This window comes from Bufo bufo, chromosome 5, assembly GCF_905171765.1.
Source record: "Bufo bufo chromosome 5, aBufBuf1.1, whole genome shotgun sequence".
NCBI classification, from domain to species: domain Eukaryota; kingdom Metazoa; phylum Chordata; class Amphibia; order Anura; family Bufonidae; genus Bufo; species Bufo bufo.
Window position 1 is genome coordinate 401,348,388 of NC_053393.1, and position 25,085 is coordinate 401,373,472.

General features: G+C 41.1%; 1 protein-coding gene across 1 annotated transcript in view; it reads left to right on the forward strand.

The window, feature by feature from the left end:
• PLCL2 (phospholipase C like 2) overlaps window positions 1-25,085 on the forward strand; it is a 218,793-nt gene that overhangs the window by 155,935 nt on the left and 37,773 nt on the right. Inside the window, exon 5 of the mRNA XM_040432899.1 lies at window positions 17,634-17,709. Within this exon, the coding sequence (XP_040288833.1) occupies window positions 17,634-17,709 (76 nt within the window). The remainder of the gene's footprint in view (window positions 1-17,633; window positions 17,710-25,085) is intronic.

Consider the following 25,085-nt stretch of genomic DNA (forward strand, 5'->3'; position numbering starts at 1 on the left):
CAGCAGCAGAGCTAACATAGAGCCAGAAACGGCACCACTGTGAGAATAGGAGATGAGCTGCAGTACCCCAGCACGGCCACTGGCGCTGTTTCAGACTTGGTTCCCTGTGTCAGTTACAGAGGCGGTTGCTACCAACTAGTGTTAAGCGAATCGAGCTCCGTTCAATACCGACTTAATAGGGTTGTCCACCTTTTGGTCCCTTTAGGCCAGACCCTCGTCCCATGTTGCCAGAACTGCAGAGGAAAGCCTACTTGCCTGCTTCCCGCTGTTGGGTTCTGGCTCTTTTTTTTTTTTTTTTTTTAATTAACAATTTTTATTATTTTTTGTTTATCATAGCAAAATACAGGCTTGAAGACAAATTGTATCAACAATACAAGTGACAGAAAAGGGTGCAGCAAATATGTTCGAGAGATTGTCACATGTTAAACTAATTGGCGGGCACATTGGCCCAACATAGACAGGTGATATCAAATGATTTGATCTAGATAAGACTCTGGTTAAACAGAATATCAAGCAATATAAGGTCATCAGGATTTATCAACCTAATATAAGCATGTGATCGTTCTCAAATGGGTAAACAGAGAAATATTCAATTACACAAAGCCCCTATATGTTTTCCATGGTGACCATATCTTCAGAAAGGTACATCTAGAATGAGATTCCCAGTGGGATATTTCTTCCAATCTGTATATCTGGTCTACCTTATTGATCCAATGGTCAATACTGGGGATATCAGAAGACAACCAATGTGTTGGTAAAAGTAGTCTAGCTGCTGCCAATAAAAGTAAGAAAAGGGATGATTTGTGTGATCCCACACCACCCATCCCCAGGGATAACAGGGCTAGTTCAGGTGAGCAGGGAAGAGATGATTGACAAATTTGATTACAAAGTTGGAGTATTTTATGCCACCAAGGTTTAATTAGGTCACAGGACCACCAGATATGCATGAATGTGCCTTTCGAATTGTGACATCTCCAGCAGACGTCAGAGGCAATTGAGCTATACCTACATGTTATATCTGGGGTTCTGTACCAGCGCATAAGGGGTTCTGACTCTTTTGGCCCCCTGCTACTGCTGCTGTGCTCCAATCTCCACTGATGAAGCCACGTGTCCCCAATGCATCACGTGACGTATGGGGGGCATGTCACCACTGAAGCCTGTCATTGGCGCAGCGGCCATGTGAGCCAGTGGGGACCAAAGGAACCAGAACCCGGTGGCGAGGAGCAGGTAAGTATGCTTCCCTTCGCAAATCCAGTAATGTGGAGGGGTCTATCCGAAATGCCCTTCAACTAATGTATGTGATCCCAGCCTTAATCAGTATGCCTAACATAATTAGATCTGTCAACAACAACTTACCTACTGGTTGACCATTTCCATGTAGAGGTTATTGTGCTGCATAGAATAGAAATGAGCTGAAATACAAGTGACGGCAGCATAAATACTAAAGACTATATAGCCAGAAGTAATCAAAAATGGAGCGTTACCTTTAATTAATGCCATTTTCACTCAAGGGTAGAGACACATGAGCATATGTTTTCTTCTGAAAAATTGCTGTGCTGGCCGAAATAAACGGGAATTTGTGGAAGTGAAAATGTTCTTCAGTTGAGGTCTACAATGGAAAGCCTGAAATCTCCATTTCTTACAGTGTTACATTTTATTTTATTTCGCAGTTTGGGACAACTACAGACAATCCGTCCTACTTTTTTTTTTATGAAACAGGGAGTTCTTCCTGAAACCACAAGTATTTGCACAGTTTAATCCAATCATGATACCCAAAAACAAGACAATGAAGTTAATAAGGCTGAAGACATACCAGTGTTCCTTTTTGCCCCCGTGATCCTCTGTGCTTGTATTGGAGAATGAAATATGATGGATAGTTCAGTTAAAGACCTTATGCACACGAACGTATATGCCTTCCGTGTCCGTTTTTTTTTTTTTTGCGGACCGTATAAGGAACCATTCATTTTAATGGGTCCACAATAAAAACAGAAATTACTCCGTGTGCATTCTGTTTCCGTATTTCCGTTCCGCAAATAAATAGAACATGTATTATTGTCCGCATTACGGACAAGGATAGTACTGTTATATCAGGGGCCAGCTGCTAAGTTCCGCAAAATACAGAATGCACACGGACGTCATCCGTATATTTTGCGGACCGCAAAATACATACGGTCGGGTGCATGAGGCCAAAGAGGTCCTCTCACCTCTCCTGACATGTCTGTTTTAGTAACTACTTGCATTCCCTATGTAATAACAATTCTGGGGCACCTGTACTTATGACTAGGGATCGACCGATTATCGGTTTTGCCGATAACGAATCGGGAACAAAGATCTCCCTGCTGTCAGTGCGATCTATGTTCCCTCAGCAGCACAGAGGAGAAGGAAGCAGTGTCTCCCTCCCACCTGTGCCGCTGCTGCTGCCACCAATGAGAAGAGGAGGGGAGGGGCTGTAGCCACTCTGCCACCAATGATGTTGACTCACTCATTCATAGAAACATAGAAAGTGTCGGCAGATAAGAACCATTTGGCCCATCTAGTCTGCCCATATACAGGAGGCAGGTGCTGGCTGCAGAATCACATAGCCGACTCCTGACCTCTATGACAAGTAGCTGCGATCTGCGGTAGTTAACCCCTCAGGTGCCGCACCTGAGGGGTTAACTGCCGCGGATTGCAGCTACCGCTCATAGAGGTCGGGTGCGGCTATATGATTCTCCAGCCAGCACCCACCTCCGGTACTGATGTCCTGGTACTTAAGGACACAGGGCATACCTGTACGCCCTGTGTATTTCCGATCATCGCCGCGCGGCGGGCGGTGATCGGAATCCGGTGCCTGCTCAAATCATTGAGCAGGCACCTTGGGTAAATGTGCGGGGGGGTCCCGTGACCCTCCCCATGTCGGCAAACCGCAGGTCAATTCAGACCTGCAGTTTACGGCTTTTCATGTTGCGGGCGGCGGCGGCGGTTGTGCCATCGGGTCTCCGTGGGGCTGTAGGGGGGACCCGATGGCATGGAAGGCAGCGCGATGCGTTCCTGAGGCATCGGCGCTGCCTTCCTGTGACGTGCCTGTGAGATCCAGCCCCCTGGATCTCACAGGCCGGAAGCTGTATGAGTAATACACACAGTATTACCGGTACTCATACAGCCAATGCATTCCAATACAGAAGTATTGGAATGCATTGTAAAGGATTAGACCCCCAAAAGTTGAAGTCCCAAAGTGGGACAAAAAAAAAGTTTAAAAAAAAAGTTTCCCCCCCAAAAAATGTAAAGTTTCAAGTAAAAAATAAAAACGTCATTTTCCCCAAATAAAGTAAAAAATAAATTGCTAAAAAAAAGACATATTAGGTATCGCCGCATCCGTATCAACCGGCTCTATAAACATATCACATGACCTAACCCCTCAGATAAACACCGTAAGAAATAAAAAATAAAAACTGTGCTAAATAAAAAAAAAATTGTCACCTTACATCACAAAAAGTACAACCGCAAGCGATCAAAAAGGCGTACGCCCACCAAAATAGTACCAATCTAACAGTCACCTCATCCCGCAAAAAATTAGCCCCTACCTGAGATAATCGCCCAAAAAAAAAAAAAAATATGGCTCAGAATATGGAGACACTAAAACATAATTTATTTTTTTTGTTTTAAAAAAGCTGTTATTGTGTAAAACTTACATAAAGAAATAAAAAGTATACATATTAGGTATCAACGCGTCCGTAGCGACCGGCTCTATAAACATATCACATGACCTAACCCCTCAGGTGAACACCGTAAAAAATAAAAAATAAAAACTGTGCTAAATAATAAAAAAAAATTGTCACCTTACATCACAAAAAGTGTAATAGCAAGCGATCAAAAAGTCATATGCACCCCAAAATAGTGCCAATCAAACAGTCATCTCATCCCGCAAAAATCATACCCTACCCAAGATAATCTCCCAAAAACTGAAAAAACGATGGCTCTCAGACTATGGAAACACTAAAACATGATTTTTTTGGTTTCAAAAATGAAATTATTGTGTAAAACTTACATAAATAAAAAAACTTGGATACATATTAGGTATCGCCGCGTCCGTGACAACCTGCTCTATAAAAATACCACATGATCTAACCTGTCAGATGAATGTTGTAAATAACAACAAAAAACAGTGCCAAAACAGCTATTTCTTGTTACCTTGCCTCACAAAAAGTGTAATATAGAGCAACCAAAAATCATATGTACCCTAAACTAGTACCTACAAAACTTCCACCCTATCCCGTAGTTTCTAAAAAGGGGTCACTTTTTTGGAGTTTCTACTCTAGGGGTGCATCAGGGGGGCTTCAAATCGGACATGGTGTCAAAAAACCAGTCCAGCAAAATCTGCCTTCCAAAAACCGTATGGCATTCCTTTCCTTCTGCGCCCTGCTGTGTGCCCGTACAGCAGTTTACGACCACATATGGGGTGTTTCTGTAAACTACAGAATCGGGGCCATAAATATTGAGTTTTGTTTGGCTGTTAACCCTTGCTTTGTAACTGGAAAGAAAATATAAAAATGGAAAATCTGCCACAAAAGTGAAATTTTGAAATTGTATCTCTATTTTCCATTAATTCTTGTGGAACACCTAAAGGGTTAACGACGTTTGAAAAATCAGTTTTGAATACGTTGAGGGGTGTTGTTTCTAGAATGGGGTCATTTTTGGGTGGTTTCTATTATGTAAGCCTCACAAAGTGACTTCAGACCTGAACTGGTCCTTAAAAAGTTGGTTTTTGAAAATTTCAAGATTTACTTCTAAACTTCTAAGCCTTGTAACATCCCCCAAAAATAAAATGTCATTCCCAAAATGATCCTAACATGAAGTAGACATATGGGAAATGTAAAGTAATAACTATTTTTGTAGGTATTAATATGTATTATAGAAGTAGAAAATTTGAAACTTGGAAATTTGCTAATTTTTCCCAATTTTTGACAAATTTGGTATTTTTTATAAATAAAAAAGAATTTTTTTGACTCCATTTTACCAGTGTCATGAAGTACAATATGTCACGAAAAAACAATCTCAGAATGGCCTGGATAAGTCAAAGCATTTTAAAGTTATCACTACATAAAGTGACACTGGTCAGATTTGCAAAAAATGGCCTGGTCCTGAAGGTGAAAATGAGCCCGGTCCTTAAGGAGTTAATGGGCGAGTTATCTTCATTGGTGGCGCAGTGCGCCCCCCCCCCCCCAACCCCAGTATTAAAGACATTGGTGGCGCATTTTGCTGCCCCCCTACCCCAACCCCAGTATTAAAGACATTGGTGGTGCAGTGCACCCCCCCACCCAGTATTAAAAACATTGGTGGCGCAGTGCGCCCCCCACCCAAGCCCCCCTGTATTAATCATTGAATCATTGGTGGTAGTGGCCACAGGGTCCCCTCTCCCCTCCTCATTGGTGGTGCAGTGGAAGCTTCTGATCGGAGCCCCAGCAGTGTAATCCTGGGGCTCCAATCAGTTACCATGGCAGCCAGGAAGCTACTGAATCCCTGGCTGCCATAGTCGGCTCCATGCTGCTGTGTGTACTATGCACAGGGCAGCAGGGAGAGTGTGAGATCCTATTCACCCTGATATTCATCCTGATAGAGCTCTATCAGGGTGAATAGGACAAGGGTTCTAGCCCCTAAGGGCTAAAAAAAATGTAAAAAAACTAACAAACACCAAAATATTAAGTATAAATGAAAAAGAAAGATTTACAAAAAAAAAAGCTAAACGTTAACAATAAACATGTTCATTTTCAGCAGATTTGTGTAGGATTTTATTTTTTTTTTTTAAATGAAAATGCACAGAATATCGTTGAAAATTATGAGCTATCGGCCTGAAAGTTCACAGATTATCGGTATCGGCTCTAAAAAATCAATATCGGTCTATCCCTACTTATGACTCTGTTGTCCTATTCCTCTATTATTCCTACTAGAGGTTTATGATGGATTTGTCCATTATGGTCACCAGTTGTGGGTGTGTCCTTGCACAGTCTGCATTGGAAGCACTGACTTCATAGTGGTGACATTATTGTAGACTGTATTCAAAAAACTTCTAGAAGGAATAATCGAGTAAGAGCACATGATAGTTATATGAAAATATGCTACAGTACTGTTCTTACATAGCGAATGCAAGTAGTTACTAAAACAGACGTCAGGAAAGGTGAGAGGTCCACTTTAAGCTTTCTTAGGGCTGTATCTATCAATAAACTTGTTGACTGTCTCCCGAACGAACCACCGGAAATTTAATTTGTTATATTTCAAAATGGTCACATTTGCTTGATTGTCGCATTTAATTTTTTTTTAACAATCGCCTGTTTGGATGCTCTTTTGTTAATTGTATGAAAAATTTATTTTCCACTGCCTAGACATTTAAAATGTGAAATAAAGAAGACCTGTCCTCTAGTCTGACGCATTTGTTTAGTAAAAACTTGCATTCCTCATAAAATAACAATTCTGGAACCATTCCTTTTTTATTCCTCCTAGAAATGTATCAATAAATTGACATCTTCTTGACACCAGTTGGGAAGTATCACTACACACTGCCAGTGGCAGTGTAAGGAACAGACCGCTTGGACAAGGGGAATGCTAACACCCAGTTGTTGGTGTATTAAAAAATACTAAGGAGGAATAACAGAGGAGCAGTGCAATGCAGAGTTCAAAGAAAGGATGCATCAGATTTATTATTTTATTGGGAATGTGAGTCTTTACTAAAACAGGCAGGTCATAAGTGGTGACAGGTCCTGGTGAAAATCAGTTTCTCACTTTTAGTAATATTGTATGCATATATTACTTTTTATTGTAATTCTTACTGCCTTTTATTAGCAGTATATGGTAAAGCAGTACTGTACAGAGTGTAATATATTTGGAGAACTGTATAAAGCGTACGCACGTGCCTGTTTGGGGAGACTTGCGGAGTAAATACTTAAGAAATGCAATGAAAATGATAGGCCTACAGAGGAAAACCTAGCAGAGCGTCTCCCAGTATCTCACTGATTAATCTTCGCGCTGCCCACGACTTGTAAAACTGAGCTTGGATTTATCAGATGTGCACTTCTGAACCCTGTCGCTCTTTCAGAATCTAGGCCAGGGCCTTCATAGCAGCCTTGTACTGTGGATTTTTTGTACATCTCAGCTATAAACCCTCATTAAGTCAATTCTAGACATCTCGTGTAACCTGCTCTTGACAACAGCAAGTTCACTAATCAAAGAGCCCCATAATAGTGTCCTCTGGCACAGGAGGAATTTCCTATTTAACCAGGTCAAAAGTGTAGGTGGGCTGTGAATGAATTAACGGTTGGCATCACGGAGTGAAATGTGAGAGTGAATGTCTTTACGCTGTGTCTTTTGTAGATGGGAACGGCATCTACCTCATCGAGCTTCATCTCAAGTGTTGACGATGTACACCAGCTTTCAAGGTTGCAGCTTGGGCACTGCAAAAGCTTTTTTGGGGGGTCTTACGGCATAGTTGAAATATTGTCAATGGTAGATCCATTTTTTACTGTGCACATGGCTTCCCTTTATGGTTCCTCTACATAATTATCCGTAGGAAACGATTTTATAATAATGGTCATTTTAAAAATAAAAGTTATATAAATGGCTTATACTATTAGTTTTTTAGGCAGTCTTCAAAAAGGGTGAGACCACAGTGCACTGGGCTACACAAGGCCAACCTACGTCCACTCATGGTGAATTGTGCAGTCATTGGCTACTGTGGCTGGCTGTGGCCTGGCCACGTGCGGTTTCACCCAACGTTTACTCCAAGATCTTTCTTATGGACTTTTTTTTAGCTTGGCAAATGTGCAGCAGTTGCTTGACAGTTGTCTTACTGATTATTCATACTTGCCAAGGTTTTAATCCCAAATCGTAGGTTATTCGTAAGGGGGCATTTACACGAACAGATTATCTGACCAATTTCTGTCCAATCAGACCAATAGTTAGTGTGTATAACATAAGATCTGTGTGTGTAAACGGCCATCTGACCAAAAATGTGTCAGATAATCTGGTAGTGTATATGCACCCTAAGCCCTGCCCCCTTTCTGTCTTGAATGCTTCAGACACATCACTTTTCACCAAATATGCTGGACAACCCCTTTTAATGCATTATTATTATTTTTTCTATATTGGGCAGAATTGGGTAAACAAAAAAACAAAACAAAGCATTACTCACCTCTCCCCTCACTGATCTCATGTCACCATTGTTTCAACATCTCCCAGGCTTTTGTTTGTCTTTGCTTCCTAGTTTCAGCTTGATACAAAGGAAATGGCAGGAAATGCCTACTCAGCCAATCACTGGCCACAGAGGTGACCCACACCAGCCACTCTTTGGCTGACCAGGCTTCTCCAAGCTTCTCCTGTGTGTTGAGCTGGGACCAGGAAGTGGAGACCAGATGTGACCAGCTTGTGAAAAACTGTGCTGTTGGCAAGTAAGGTAGCTGTGTAGTTTCTAAGCATTTTATACAGTTTTGGATAGTGATGTAATATAAATTGGTTCTCCATTCCATTACTTCCTGGTGAGGTTGTGGTGTGCTTGCACGTTGCACCTAATCCACTGACCAAGCTGAGCTACAATATAAAGCATGGGAAGACCTACATAAAAATTTGATGAGGCAGGAGGTAGAATTCAGTAAACCTCAGGCTTCCATTAGAAGCTTTTCAACCATAGTTGTGGATGATTTGAGTCTACAGCTGGACCTCAACTTTAAGATATTTTGTTTTAAAATTCATTACATAATTTATTTTATACAGGGAGTGCAGAATTATTAGGCAAGTTGTATTTTTGAGGATTAATTTTATTATTGAACAACAACCATGTTCTCAATGAACCCAAAAAACTCATTAATATCAAAGCTGAATATTTTTGGAAGTAGTTTTTAGTTTGTTTTTAGTTTTAGCTATTTTAGGGGGATATCTGTGTGTGCAGGTGACTATTACTGTGCATAATTATTAGGCAACTTAACAAAAAACAAATATATACCCATTTCAATTATTTATTTTTACCAGTGAAACCAATATAACATCTCAACATTCACAAATATACATTTCTGACATTCAAAAACAAAAACAAATCAGTGACCAATATAGCCACCTTTCTTTGCAAGGACACTCAAAAGCCTGCCATCCATGGATTCTGTCAGTGTTTTGATCTGTTCACCATCAACATTGCGTGCAGCAGCAACCACAGCCTCCCAGACACTGTTCAGAGAGGTGTACTGTTTTCCCTCCTTGTAAATCTCACATTTGATGATGGACCACAGGTTCTCAATGGGGTTCAGATCAGGTGAACAAGGAGGCCATGTCATTAGATTTTCTTCTTTTATACCCTTTCTTGCCAGCCACGCTGTGGAGTACTTGGACGCGTGTGATGGAGCATTGTCCTGCATGAAAATCATGTTTTTCTTGAAGGATGCAGACTTCTTCCTGTTCCACTGCTTGAAGAAGGTGCCTTCCAGAAACTGGCAGTAGGACTGGGAGTTGAGCTTGACTTCATCCTCAACCCGAAAAGGCCCCACAAGCTCATCTTTGATGATGCCAGCCCAAACCAGTACTCCACCTCCACCTTGCTGGCGTCTGAGTCGGACTGGAGCTCTCTGCCCTTTACCAATCCAGCCACGGGCCCATCCATCTGGCCCATCAAGACTCACTCTCATTTCATCAGTCCATAAAACCTTAGAAAAATCAGTCTTGAGATATTTCTTGGCCCAGTCTTGACGTTTCAGCTTGTGTGTCTTGTTTAGTGGTGGTCGTCATTCAGCCTTTCTTACCTTGGCCATGTCTCTGAGTATTGCACACCTTGTGCTTTTGGGCACTCCAGTGATGTTGCAGCTCTGAAATATGGCCAAACTGGTGGCAAGTGGCATCTTGGCAGCTGCATGCTTGACTTTTCTCAGTTCATGGGCAGTTATTTTGCGCCTTGGTTTTTCCACACGCTTCTTGCGACCCTGTTGACTATTTTGAATGAAACGCTTGATTGTTCGATGATCACGCTTCAGAAGCTTTGCAATTTTAAGAGTGCTGCATCCCTCTGCAAGATATCTCACTATTTTTGACTTTTCTGAGCCTGTCAAGTCCTTCTTTTGACCCATTTTGCCAAAGGAAAGGAAGTTGCCTAATAATTATGCATACCTAATATAGGGTGTTGATGTCATTAGACCACACCCCTTCTCATTACAGAGATGCACATCACCTAATATGCTTAATTGGTAGTAGGCTTTCGAGCCTATACAGCTTGGAGTAAGACAACATGCATAAAGAGGATGATGTGGTCAAAATACTCATTTGCCTAATAATTCTGCACTCCCTGTAGGTGTGTGTATATAGCAGCAAATACTCCACAGTACCAAATGCATTTATAACAGTCTGTGTTTTCTCTGGATAGGTCATCAACATCAGATCTGTGGGGGGGGGGGGGGGGGGGGGGTCACGCTTTCAGCACCCTTTCAGCACCCTTGCCGATCAGCTGTTTGGGGTGCTTGTGCAAGTGTTTAACTGCACGCCATCTACGTTGTAATGTAAGCTGTCACTACAGTATAGATGGCGTGCAGCTCAAACATTGAAGAGGTTGCAGTGCTCACATGAGCGCTGAGGCCCCTGTGAAGAGCTTGATCACTGGGAATCATACCCACACCGATCCAACATTGATGACCTGAGGATAGTCATCAATATAATAAAACTGGAAAACTCCTTTAATTGTCGGTCAACCTCCTGGTACTAGAGTGGTAATTGATATGACCTTTATAGGTCACTAGGGAAGTGACTTTGTGTATTCAACCTAGAGGTCCCTGGCGAAGGTTACACAATCCGTTATTCGAATGGGCTGTGATGGAAAACACTGCATAGGACAGATGGTCTTGTTATATAGCTGTGCACCTGAAGAGCCATTCCCATATTCTTCTATTGGTCTTCACATGGGGTATGTATGGTGCAGCAGGTTAACAGTTGGCCTCGTCTTTTGTAAAATATCCCATTGCAAAGATGCTTGGGAATAAACATGTTCTGTACTAACAGAGAGCTTCCCGGTCCCTTTATTCAGCTGGTCTACAGGGGTGCCAGGAATAGGACCCCACTGATCAGATATTAATTGGAAATACTACAAATACGCCAGTAATATTACAGTACTGAAATGAAGGTGTTATCCCACGAAAAAACTATGACTATACAATAAACAATGAACTTCAAATGAAGTATTTCAATATTTTTTTTTTTATGTAGGTTGTTTTGCTCTCTGGTAGCACGTTCTCCTGCATTTACTGGTGGCCAGCATATAGTGAAGCAGGTGAAGTGGCCCAGGCACCATTGATTCATCCCTACTTCTAAGTTCATAGAAGTATCTAGCTATATCTCCAGAGAGTGGAGAAGAATTGATGGGGGGGGGGGGGGGGGGGGCATTGCCTACTTTAGTGTTATTTTTTAGTGGGATCACTGGGGCAGGGGAGGAAAGAGTTAAGAAGAGCTGACTACAGTGCGTCCCTGGGAGATGCAGGTGCTTCATTGTCTTATGTGACCAGCGGCTGCCCATCCACAGAAACGAAAGAGACACTCATTGACTTACTATGGTTTTAATGCCGGATCAGTCATGGCTATTGTAGAGATAATACAACCGGATCCGTTCATAATGGATGCAGCCGGTTGCATTATCCTAACAGAAGAGTTTTTGCTGAACCCTGCCGGATCCAGCAAAAAAGCGGATGTGAAAGTTCCCTAAAGATAAAAATGGTGAACATTACACTGGAAAGCAGCTTTTTTTTTTTTGTTTGTTTTGCATTTATACAACTAAAGTAATGGTGTGCATTACTCCAGATCTTTTTTCTAATTCATGGGATAATCCATTCTATGACTACATTACTTATTCTTCTTAACTTTACTTACTCTTACTTGTTTTATACTACTGTATATAAGATTTTCTATCATAAGGAAAACAGAATACTATGAAACAGAGACCAGCCTTTGGAACAAATATTGGAAAATCTCTTTGGTTTACTATAAATAATGATGTTGTGACCATAAGATTAACCTTATGAGTCTATCCGGGTGGTGCCTTGGTGATCTAATTGGCTGTAACAGAAATAACAAGCTGGGTGTCAACACAATTCACTTTCCAACTGTTATTCCCTTTGCGAAGAGAAAGAATATATATAATGTTAATTTAATGTTTAGTAAATTGTGGGTCTAATAGGAAGATGGATGCCTATAAGGCATCCCTGAAGTTGTGGAGCCATTAGTTCAGGTCTAGTGTGTGCACATTTTGTGTGGAACCCCCCCGTGTGCTCATGCATTTTCTTCCAGAGCTCTTGGTTCCTATGTATCAGTGATGCCGAGTACCAGTCCGCGGTTGTATAGTTGCTGTTAGTTGGTAAATGTAGTATGTGAGTTGGGATCTCTACTCTATCAAATCTATGTGTTCAGTGATTTAAATTATGTGCAATATTCTAAGAACAGTACATGGTAATTTATTATAATGCATGGTAATTAAAATATATAAATATGTTTTATGACCTATAAATGTCTACAGAGTGCATGAGTACAATGGCATTGCATCAACCATGGAGAAAATGGCAACTTTTATCAGTGTAGTCATATGCCCTATCTCCTAACCAGAAGATCACATGATGAAACGAGTCTTTTACTCCCAGTGAATATGTAATCTGTTTCTAACCCAAAATGGGGTTTTCATCGGGTACAGGTAATATGAACAGAATGGCACATATTAATAGTAGATACAAGGTGGCGCGGTACGCAAGGTACATGCGGTGGCCGGGTTTAGGGTGGCCCCAACGGTACGCTGAGTCCCCCGGACACAGTTGAGGTGTCACCATGTGTTGCTGCATTCCGAAAGGGATGGTCAGGCGTGGTGCACCCCAATGGGAAATAAGTCCAGAGAGTCAGGGTCCGCAGTAAACCAGTGTGCTTCTTTACTGGAGGAATTCAGGTACAAAACAATACAGGCGAGGCATAGGGCTGGCTTCTCCAGTCTCCTCCCTGGCAGAAGAAGAGTAAAGGCCTGAGCTAGCTTGCAGCGCTTTTGTGTGCGTCATGGGAACATAATGAGACGAAACGGATTACATTCTGGTGCATTCCGTTCCCTTCCGTTCCAATTGACAATGAATGGGAACAAAACTGATGCATTTTCCTCCACTATTGAGATCCTATGACTGATCTCAATAGCGGAAAGGAAAAGCGTAGGTGTGAAAGTATCCTAAAACAGTGCGAGTTCACTTAAGAAGTTTATAATTTTGCATAGGGGAAACAGGAGCAAATGTCCAGAAATGTACAGGCTTCAAAGTACCCCTGGCTCCAGGGCACTACATACATATTACTAATGTCAAACAATCACATATGTAAAATGGATTCAAATGAATTGAAAATCGAGATAAGATACATTCAAAAGATGTCAGTGGAAATACTGAGGTATGCATGTCCCCCAATGGTATACTGTACCACCAGGGCCGGTGCAAGGATTTTTGTCAACACAAGCGAATCTACATTTTGGCGCCCCCCCCATCATTTCACATTTCTGCCCCTCATGATTCATGTCCATTTCTTGCCCCCCCATGTGCTAATATCATAGTGCCATCCTCTCCCCCTGCCCCCTAATATGCCAGTATCAAGTGCCTCTCTCATCCCCTCTCCATGTGCCAGTATCATGGCGCCAATAGCCCCCCTCCCCCATGGCAGTAAAGTAAACATTCCGGTATTTAAAAAAAAAAAAAAAAAACTTTTATACTTACCTCCATGTCAGCAATGCGATGCAGGCCTCTTCCAGCCTGTGCTCCCACCAGCCTCTAGTAACATAGTACATAAGTAACATAGTACATAAGGCCGAAAAAAGACATTTGTCCATCCAGTTCGGCCTGTCATCCTGCAAGTTGATCCAGAGGAAGGCAAAAAAAAACTGTGAGATAGAAGCCAATTTTCCTCACTTTAGGGGAATAAAAAATTCCTTCCCGACTCCAATCAGGCAATCAGAATATCTCCCTGGATCAACGACCCCTCTCTAGTAGCTATAGCCTGTAATATTATTACACTCCAGAAATACATCCAGGCCCCTCTTGAATTCCTTTATTGTACTCACCATCACCACCTCCTCAGGCAGAGAGTTCCATAGTCTCACTGCTCTTACCGTAAAAAATCCTTTTCTATGTTTGTGTACAAACCTTCTTTCCTCCAAACGCAGAGGATGTCCCCTCGTCACAGTCCTGGGGATAAATAGATGATGGGATAGATCTCTATACTGACCCCTGATATATTTATACATAGTAATTAGATCTCCCCTCAGTCGTCTTTTTTCTAACGTGAATAACCCTAATTTTGATAATCTTTCAGGGTACTGTAGTTGCCCCATTCCAGTTATTACTTTAGTTGCCCTCCTCTGGACCCTCTCCAGCTCTGCTATGTCTGCCTTGTTCACTGGAGCCCAGAACTGTACACAGTACTCCATGTGTGGTCTGACTAATGATTTGTAAAGTAGTAGGAATATGTTCTCATCACGGGCATCTATGCCCCTTTTGATGAAACCCATTATCTTATTGGCCTTGGCAGCAGCTGCCTGACATTGTTTTTTGCAGCTTAGTTTGCTGTTTATTAAAATTCCTAGATCCTTTTCCATGTCAGTGTTACCGAGTGTTTTACCATTTAGTATGTATGGGTGACTTGCATTTTTCCTTCCCATGTGCATAACTTTACATTTGTCAGTGTTAAACCTCATCTGCCACTTATCTACCTAAGCCTGCAATCTATCCAGATCCCTCTGTAGTAGTATACTGTCCTCTTCAGTGTTAATTACTTTACACAGTTTAGTGTCATCTGCGAAAATTGATATTTTACTATGCAAGCCTTCTACAAGATCATTAATAAATATATTGAAGAGAATAGTGTTGAAGATTTGGTGCTCGTGTTCTTATTTAGCCTGTCTTTCAGAAAAGTTTATGCTGGGATTCGAACCCATGACCTACTGTATCAGAGGCAAGACACTTACACACACAGCTATGAGAGCTGTATAGCCAGTTACTTAAAAAAAAAAATATATATAATAATATATAAGACTTCTACTGTAGATAACTTTGATACCTAGTGTATATTCATACACATGACAGCTGCCCCAGTACACTGTGTATGGATGTAGCAGAGCTGGGTGTGTTGGGGCAGCTGTCATGTGTATGGATGTACACTAGGTATCAAAGTTACCTACAGTAGAAGTCTTATATATATATTTTTTTTAAGTAACTGGCTATACAGCTCTCATAGCTGTGTGGGTAAGTGCCTTGTCTCTGTGGAAGGTCGTGAGTTCGAATCCCAGGAGAAACTTTTCTGAAAGACATGTTAAATGAGATTTAAATACACCAGGGTCACTCTGTGTGTGTGTGTGTGTGTGTGTGTGTGTGTTGCTGCGGCTGCTGCCTGTCAGCTACGTGACGCTCGCTCTGTGACTGAGACAGTGAGGGCTGGGGGGCGGCCGGGCTGCGTGGCACACAGGCTCAGCGGGGCAAGTGTAAGTTAATTGTTTTCCGCCCTCAAGCTGCCTTATGATAGAGCCGGCCCTGTGTACCACTCTGTTCAGTATCTGTGTAAATATGAATACAGTTGAGTGTGTGAACCCATACTAGGGGGCCCTTTACATGGGCCAGAACTCAGGGCAGTGATTGGGAATGAACCGTTTATTCCAGACCATTGCCAGCTCGTTCAGCTGCATTCACATGCACCAATCATCCCCTTAGTATGAGGATGAACAGTGGAGGAGCTCACTGCCAAAATGATCCAGAGGGCTACCAGACGTTTGTCTAAAAAAAAGTTCAGCGAACCCTACTGTGTATGGGGCTACAAAGCAGACAGATGGTCTTTGCACCTCTGCTAACAAAGTTGCATCACTAGAAAAAGCTTCAATTTTCATTGCAGTTTTGGAATTGGACCAAAAAATCCATCCTAGCAGATCATATACACCCATACCTGCTGATCGTCTACCGTGGAGCGGATGGGCTCTTCCAGCAAGACAATTTGACATGTCACACAGATATAAATGTCCAACATTGGTTGGAACAGCATGACCACGACTTCCAAATACAATTCCCCAGACTTGAACCCAAGTGAGCATCCTCTCCGATGCACCCTCCAGTAGCAGTGGGATGGACTGCAGTCAGCATGGTTCCAGATACCTGTGACCACCTACTGGGACTTTGTTGAGTCCCTTCCGGCCCGTCTAGCTGCTGTCCATGTGGCACACAGCGGTTGCTTTTGATATTAGCTGATGGTCATAATAATGCGACTCGACCTTGTAGGTTCTGCATGAAGGAGATGCGTTTCCTAATTTGTTGGCTTATCTGTGACACCTTTACAAAGGACAATTATCAGGAATGAGCATCTGAAAATTGTTCACCTTCTGTCATCTACTGAAACCTCCCCCTCTAATGCAGCAGATATTGTGCACTGATGGATAGACATTCTTTATGCTCTTGTGGTCTGCAGCAGAAGAAAGCAGAGGAGCTTCTTATACTGTAAATATACACACAGACCTTCCTTTAGGCTGGATTCACACAAAGAGTTTTGTTTTTGTTTTTTGCAAAAATGCTGTCCATAACAAATGTTTGAAAAATCTACTTACACAGTGTTTTTTATTTTAGTGATTTTGTGGGGGGGGTTTTATCTTCAAAACATAGCATGGCCTTAGTATGTATTTTTTTTCTGGTGTCTTTCCCATATGCTTTCCTATGGGACTTCATAAATGCAAGTTTTAAAAGTTGCATAAAATGTTAAAGTTCAAAGCAGTTTTTACAAGCATTTAAAACACTGAAAAACTTGTGTGTGTGTGTGTGTGAAGAGACCTTAAAACATTAAAGGGAACCTGTCACATTGGACATAGTGCCTAATCTGCAAACAGCATATTAGCAGCAGGAACAGAGTAGATTTACATCGTTTTATGAGAAAAGATTGAGTATAACTTGCTCATGCGCATAAACCTATTTTATGCATCCATTACCTATTTTTTGCGGGTCAGATGTGGACCCTTTCACTTCAGTGGGGCTGCAAAAAATACGGACAGCACACCGTATGCTGTCTGCATCTGTTTGTCCATTCCATGCCATCCACATTACAGACAAGGATAGGAGTGTTCTAATATGGGCTGGAAGTTCCGCAAAATGTGGATCCTCAAAAAACGGCCGTGTGCATGAGCCCTTACTCTCTGCTCTTTCTGTGGTTGGGAGCCCAGTGGGTGATCTCTGAATACATAGATGGCTGCCAGTCACTGATAGAACCGCCCATTGGACTCCTACCCATAGAAAGAGCAGAGATTAAAATGAACAAATTACAGGTTATACTGAATCATTTCCCACAAAATGATATATCAATCTGCTCAGTTCCTCCTGCTCCATAACATGCTGCATGCAGATTGCACTGCATGGGCCACATGATGGGTTCCCTTTAAGTACAGCGCTCCGAAAACAAACTGCGACTTTGAAATCTTCCACTTGTGAACATTTCATATCAACAAAGGTATATATTATTCATAAAGAAGCTAAAATGTGCTACCAAGCATCCCTTTTGTTGCTACCGAATAATCCTCAAAAAATACCTTTCAATCATCTACATGCATGTATGTGGTTTAGATTTATGTGCCTTATATTTCACATTATATAACTCTTAATCCACAGATAATCCAAAACAGCAAGGCTCTAATTGAGAATGTGGATCTTGTGTATGAGAAGATAGTTCAGTGCCAGAAGACTGGTAAGTTGTTTTTTATTTTTTTATTTTATTTTATTTTATTACGCTGGCTTTTACTATTTTAGTATTATTATAGATTATATGGTAGAAAAAGGTTGAACTTGATGGACCTGGGTCTTTTTTCAGCCTGTGTATCTAGGTAACTATGTAATGTTGTTTTGATGTCTATGCATACATTGCAATATCTTACACTAATTTGAAATAGTAGATTATGTATATTATTAATTTTGGGCTTGTCCATATCAGTGTTGTGTTTTCCAGAAAAATGGGAAAAACCTTTTGAATGTTTTATTTTGAGCTCAGTTTTTGTCAGGAGTCGGTTATTCTTGATAGGAGAGAAAGTGCTGTCTGCTGTGCTTTTTTTCCTTGAAAAATAATGAAACCCGTAATGGAAAGGACCCTTTTTTTATTTTATTTTTATACAGTTGAAGTCAGTGAATGACAAATAGAAATAGGAGGTCTTCCATATTTATCCACCATTCAGTCTCTTTAACGGATCTATGTTTTTCTGCTTCTCTCTTGGAACAGAAATACAGAAAACACAACACTGATGTGAACAAGCCCTTACAGACAGTAAATCATGTCTGTAATCATTATTAATGGTTGTTATTCTACGGTCTTATAAATAGTGATGAAATGTAGAAAGTAAGAAATGGTCCTTGAGGAGAGGTCTTGGAGCATCTGTTATCGCTGTTTGTTCTCATATGCACGCCCATAATACAGTACACAAAACCATTGGAAAAAATATTGCCATTACTGCTTTAGGTCCAGATGGTAATATTGGATCCTAGTGAATTTTTTTAAACATTTCTTTTTGTTCATAGTACAAAAATGATGCACCCTAAAGCCAATTTCCATGTTGGCCTTGAGGACTCATTTTCTTGTCCTATGAGGATAATTATTTTTTCGTTATTACAATACACTGGTATATTTATTTCAATGTATATATATTTCAGTGTGTGTATGTATATACTGTATGTGTGTGTGTGTATATATATATTTATATATATATATATATATATATATATTTATTACAGTATGTGCATATAAAATATCCTAACGGGAATTATTAAAGAAAGTCTTGAAGGGGTTCACCAAGAATAATCGTTTTTTTATCAAAGTTCTGGGTTACTTCCTTTAATTGACCCAGCCATTTTGCTAAAATCTTGTGCTAAGCAGCTCTAGAGCAGCCAATGAGTCCCCATATTCATGAGCTCATGGCTTTCCCCACCCACCTGCTGCTGATTCATATGAAAAAACTGTCAATCAGAGGGAGGTGGGTGGGGAGAGCCATGAGCTCATGAATATGGGGACTCATTGGCTGCGCTTGAGCTGTTAGAACCTAGCAGCATAAAACTGCTGACAGATTCCCTTTGTATTCAGCGCTGCATAGGTATGGTCACATGCCCTGCTGCAGCCAGTAACAGGTTTCTGTTTACAGAGGCAGGCTGTGGGAACTTGCTAACAACTGATTATTCCCAGAGAAACCCTTTATGGGCCTTTATTATACCCAGGGCTGTCACTTAATATCAAGTCGTGTACATGAGGCCTAAATAAGAGGTATGTTAGAGTAAGAGGCAACAAATTTCTTAAAGAGACATGGTGGAGAGATGTTTGTCATCTTGTGTTGTCCGTGTGTCATAAACTGAACTGTATACTAGTTATGGACTGAAGTAGATTAGGTATAAGTTATAATTTACACTAGTTTTCTGGCATAAAGTCAGTTATAGCCGATACTTAGGCTGAGGAGGCTCTGCCTGTTCCACTAAGCTCCACCCACTTAAAAAAAAACTACAAATTTCATGCACACCAGAAAACCGCTTTAGTGAATGCGTCCCATATAGTCAAATTATTCAATTCTGTAGCAACCACTAGAGGGAGCAGACATAAAGATATATTAAAGGGGTTCTCCAGGATTTTCATATTGATGGCCTGTCCTCTGGAAAGAGGCCTTGGTGCTTCATGACCGCTTAGGCCTCTTCCTAGGCCTTGTGATGTCATGTTCATCAGTAACATGGCCTAGACGCAGCCCAGTCCCATCCTGTGGACGGCGCTGTGCTTGGTAAACTGTGAGGAGGCTGCAGTGCTCACCAGAGCTTTGAGTGCCGTAGCTTCCTCAAACAGCTGGTCGGGGGTGGCAGTGCCAGGAGTAGGACCACTACCTACCTGAGGATAGGCCATCAATATGAAAATCCTGTAGAACACTTTTAAGATGTTGTCGGGATGCTGTTTTGCAGTGGATGCTGTCGCCATGCAGTGCTGCCCCAGTAGTATAGGGACTTGAAAGAGGTGGTAGTGAATTTGACAACTGGACTTTTACAGTTTGATTAAAACGTTTTCATTTTCAAAAATATGTGAACTGGATAATAAAACGCTGCAGAAGCCACTACTTTATTCCCAGTGATTGGCCCCTATGAGAAATAATACTCAATACACAAAAGCCTTGCATGTTTGATCTAAATATATGCATATCTAAGCTTTCCCCTGTGTCCGTGTGAATTTTAGTAACTTATGACAATTTGTCGTCATTCCGGGTAGTTCTAGGGTTATTAGTGTTGACCATCTTTTAAAAATGACTTTAAAACGTGCTCACAATGGTATACAGGAATACAAAAAAACACTCTCTCCTCATCTTTCCTCTGCGGCTCTCGTTCCAATTCTGCCCAGTTCTCCCACTGCTCTTTGTTTCCTGGTCTCTCTCAAAATGCAAAAAATGTCTGTTCAGCAAATCATTGGTTGAGGAAGGTCACTATTGCAGCCAGAGTACAGAAGAATATTTTTTCTTGGGGAAAAAAAGCGAAAAAACTTAAGGGCCTTGGAGCCATTTAGTTTCTAAGAACTTGCCCATGGGAAGCCAAGCCCCAAATCACCGGATTCTTTTTATATGCTTTCATGTTCCATTTTCCTTTACTCTGAACAGTGCTAGTTCCAAATTTGCTGAAACTGTTGGACTCATGGTAAGTAGATAGGAACCATCAGGATTTGTTGGGATCCTTTGTAAAAGCGGATCAGTGTAAGCTGTTAGGACTCGATTAAAAACAGGAAGCCATGGCAGTAGTGTGAAGCGGACCTAATCATTTACAATCATTCGACAATATAAAGTGCAGTTTACTTTTACCTTTTAAGTACCATTTTATAGTTTCTACTTTATATAGAATTAAACTACATATATTCTAAGACTCCTGTGAATAAAATCATGTATTTTTACCTACCTGTAATCAGTGTCATGGTTTGTACCATTGGTTGCCGGCAAGCTTTTCTGTTTTTGTATTCGGTTCTGTCATATGTAAATTGAAGGGAAACTCTGCCCAAAACTAAATTTTCTTATCTTTTCCATGAAGGAATCCTTTTTTTTTTATTGCTTTTATCACTAAATATCACATTCACCACACTCCAGTGTAGAGCAACAGTCTAAATCCGGCATAAGTGACATATTTTCTAATGTACCTCAATGGAGACTGAACTGTTCCACGTATGCTCTCTACAGATGGACTGAGAGTAAATTCCTAGGCAGACGAGGAAAGATTGTAGAGAAATTAAAAAAAAGAAGAGTGTGATAGACAATCAGGAGGGGATGTGGTGCATAGCTTAAAATTCTGTTTCTCGGAGGTCTTTGCCTCATTGAGATAAGCTGAATGCCATTTCAGATTTTGCCAGTTCATTTTTGCCATGTCATCGACTACTAATAGCACAGTTTGTAGTCTGTTGCCAGGGAGACAACTAACAGAATTTTAAATGGTGTGAAATTGCTTCTTAAAACACAGTAAAAGGGATTTCTTGAATGTGCTCCCTCTTTATATTATCTGCTATATAGTCCCCAAGTCCTGACTTCTGGAGTGAAATCTACAAGAATTGCACTGTTCACATCCAATGCATTGACATAGGACAAATCTATCCATTCAAGTATATGTCTGTGTTTTATGGTTGGGAACATGGACTATGTAAATAAGCCACAGTTGTAGCCACTATCCCTGAAAAGAGAGCAAATAAGTGCCCTTGCATCTGAAAACTAGTGCAAAAAAAAAACCCTCAATTTTGAAACTTCCTTGTTGTGAGCGTGTCTTCGCTTCATTGGTATGATGTGTTCCTACAACTAGTATGAGAAATGAAAGGAGTTTGTGTATTCATCGTGCGGGCACACTACTAAGTAGGACAGTCTACAGAAAAAAGGTGTTCAAAGAATAGAGACGGCATAAAAGGCTGCATAGCACTCACTGGAGTCTCTTCATTTTATTTCTAAACAATTGGACCTGTTCTTCAACCATCTGCATTTATCGCCTAAAGAAGGACACTTTGTCGTCCAAAATGTTGCATTTTCTTTGGTGGTAAAAAAATAAAAATAAATAAATAAATGCTACAATTTTCTACTATTAATGGGTGATATGTGGTGTCTCTTTTCTTTGAATTGCCTGTTCACTGATCTTGGGGTAGTGGGATCTAAGGGACGTGCACCGATCTACAGTAGAAGTGCTGCTGTCCACCTTGTGAAGTTTATGGAAGAGAAGGAAGTTCTCAAACAGATTCTGCACATGAACAGTATAAGCTTTGTCGGTTTTTGAAAATCTCTGTGAAAAGACGGAGGCTTGGGAAAGGAATGCTACATGTTCAGAAGTAAAGCACTGGGTTTTCTGGGATCTGTGGGCTTCTAGAACTGTGCCTGATGTACTGTCAAGCTGACCACTCACTCTTTTTTTTTCCGGAGCCGCGGACCGGAAGTTTGGGGCCGCGCTCCGGGAATGCGGACAGCACACTGTGTGCTGTCCGCATCCATTTCTGCCCCATAGAGAATGAATGGGTCCGCACCCTTTCCGGATAATTGCGGAACGGGTGCGGACACATTCTATGGATGTGTGAATGGAACCTTAAGGTTATTTATCACATTTACACACTTGTTATACACGTGTACAACTACATTTTACCGATCTGTTCACTAAATGATTGGCCTCAGCAATCAGGTTTACTTCTCATTAACTCATAATGGAACTGGTGACATCATGTACATGCAGATACTGAATAGTGAAAACATACGGTAGTATAAATGCAATGCTAGGACAGTATGATTGTAATGAGCTTTGTGCTTTACAGGACTAATGTAACATGTGGGCAGCATTTGTTATGCACAATCCAAAGCTACTTCTGATTAGTTAATAGGAAGCCTGGTTAATTCACATAAATATTGGTGGCAGGACTAGTTAGAATTGGCCAGAAATCAATGACCTAATTGACTATCCAGCTCTTCCTTCCTTTTTAATTTCTCAGCTGCAGTTACATAACTCGTGTTTACATGAATAAGAAGGGAAGGTTTGGAGCGTTACATAATGGATTTGGAAATTTAATACAAACACTTGGTATTTCCTTAGAATAAGAGAGTGTCACCAAACGCTGTGATTTCAATACTTGACTCTGACCTTTAATAATGACCTTCAGAGAAAGAATACTGTCACTGGCAAGAACGTACACCGCAGACATCTGACTTCATTTACTGTCTGCTCTTGTACAGTGGGTTTAGTTTAGTTTTCTTTCTTTTTTTATTTTTTTATACAAAAGCCAACTAATAATTCAGTGAAACTGTGGACATACTCTGTATGTATGGTTGTGTCAAATGGCATCCCTATTTAATACATTTTCTCCTTCATGTGCCAAAGGTGACCACCTACCCTGCCTACCACTCTTCAGCAGGCTTGTTTTTCCACATCTTGCAATGAGAAGGGAGAAAATTAATGGAACCGTTTTATAGCCATTAGAATATGCTATAATTTTACACTACATCTGTGCTATACAATATCAATTCTCAATGCATAAGTAACAACAGGATATAAATCAATCTGTAAACTCACAGTTTTGATATTTCTGATGGAACTGATGACAGTTTTGGAGGGCTTTTTGATACTTTACATTCAACTATACAATAGCCTTAAGGCATCACTGAGCTTTCAACACAATTTGCATTGTGTGTAGATGAGGAAAATCACTATATCAGGCAATTGTATCACTTGTATATGGAATTTTTGGTGGTTTTCCTCAGTGTTTTCTGCATATCTGGTTTGCAGTTTTTTCAGACATGGTGGGTGGAGACTAGTTGCCATCCACTGCACACAAAAAGTTGAGGAAAATCTCCTTCCTAACTGTCTGACAGTCACTTAGCAGTAGCCCCAAGATAATGGAGGACATTAAAGAGAAGTACTAAACCAGGGCTTGACAAATTTCCTTGGAATCTACAGTGGCGGAAATAATTATTTGACCCCTCACTGATTTTGTAAGTTTGTCCAATGACAAAGAAATGAAAAGTCTCAGAACAGTATCATTTCAATGGTAGGTTTATTGTAACAGTGGCAGATAGCACATCAAAAGGAAAATCGAAAAAATAACTTTAAATAAAAGATAGCAACTGATTTGCATTTCATTGAGTGAAATAAGTATTTGAACCCCTACCAACCATTAAGAGTTCTGGCTCCCACAGAGTGGTTAGACACTTCTACTCAATTAGTCACCCTCATTAAGGACACCTGTCTTAACTAGTCACCTGTATAAAAGACACCTGTCCACAGAATCAATCAATCAAGCAGACTCCAAACTCTCCAACATGGGAAAGACCAAAGAGCTGTCCAAGGATGTCAGAGACAAAATTGTAGACCTGCACAAGGCTGGAATGGGCTACAAAACCATTAGCAAGAAGCTGGGAGAGAAGGTGACAACTGTTGGTGCGATTGTTCGAAAATGGAAGGAGCACAAAATGACCATCAATCGACCTCGCTCTGGGGCTCCACGCAAGATCTCACCTCGTGGGGTGTCAATGGTTCTGAGAAAGGTGAAAAAGCATCCTAGAACTACACGGGAGGAGTTAGTTAATGACCTCAAATTAGCAGGGACCACAGTCACCAAGAAAACCATTGGAAACACATTACACCACAATGGATTAAAATCCTGCAGGGCTCGCAAGGTCCCCCTGCTCAGGAAGGCACATGTGCAGGCCCGTCTGAAGTTTGCCAATGAACACCTGAATGATTCAGAGAGTGACTGGGAGAAGGTGCTGTGGTCTGATGAGACCAAAATAGAGCTCTTTGGCATTAACTCAACTCGCTGTGTTTGGAGGAAGAAAAATGCTGCCTATGACCCCCAAAACACCGTCCCCACCGTCAAGCATGGGGGTGGAAACATTTTGCTTTGGGGGTGTTTTTCTGCTAAGGGCACAGGACAACTTATTCGCATAAACGGGAAAATGGACGGAGCCATGTATCGTGAAATCCTGAGCGACAACCTCCTTCCCTCTGCCAGGAAACTGAAAATGGGTCGTGGATGGGTGTTCCAGCACGACAATGACCCAAAACATACAGCAAAGGCAACAAAGGAGTGGCTCAAGAAGAAGCACATTAAGGTCA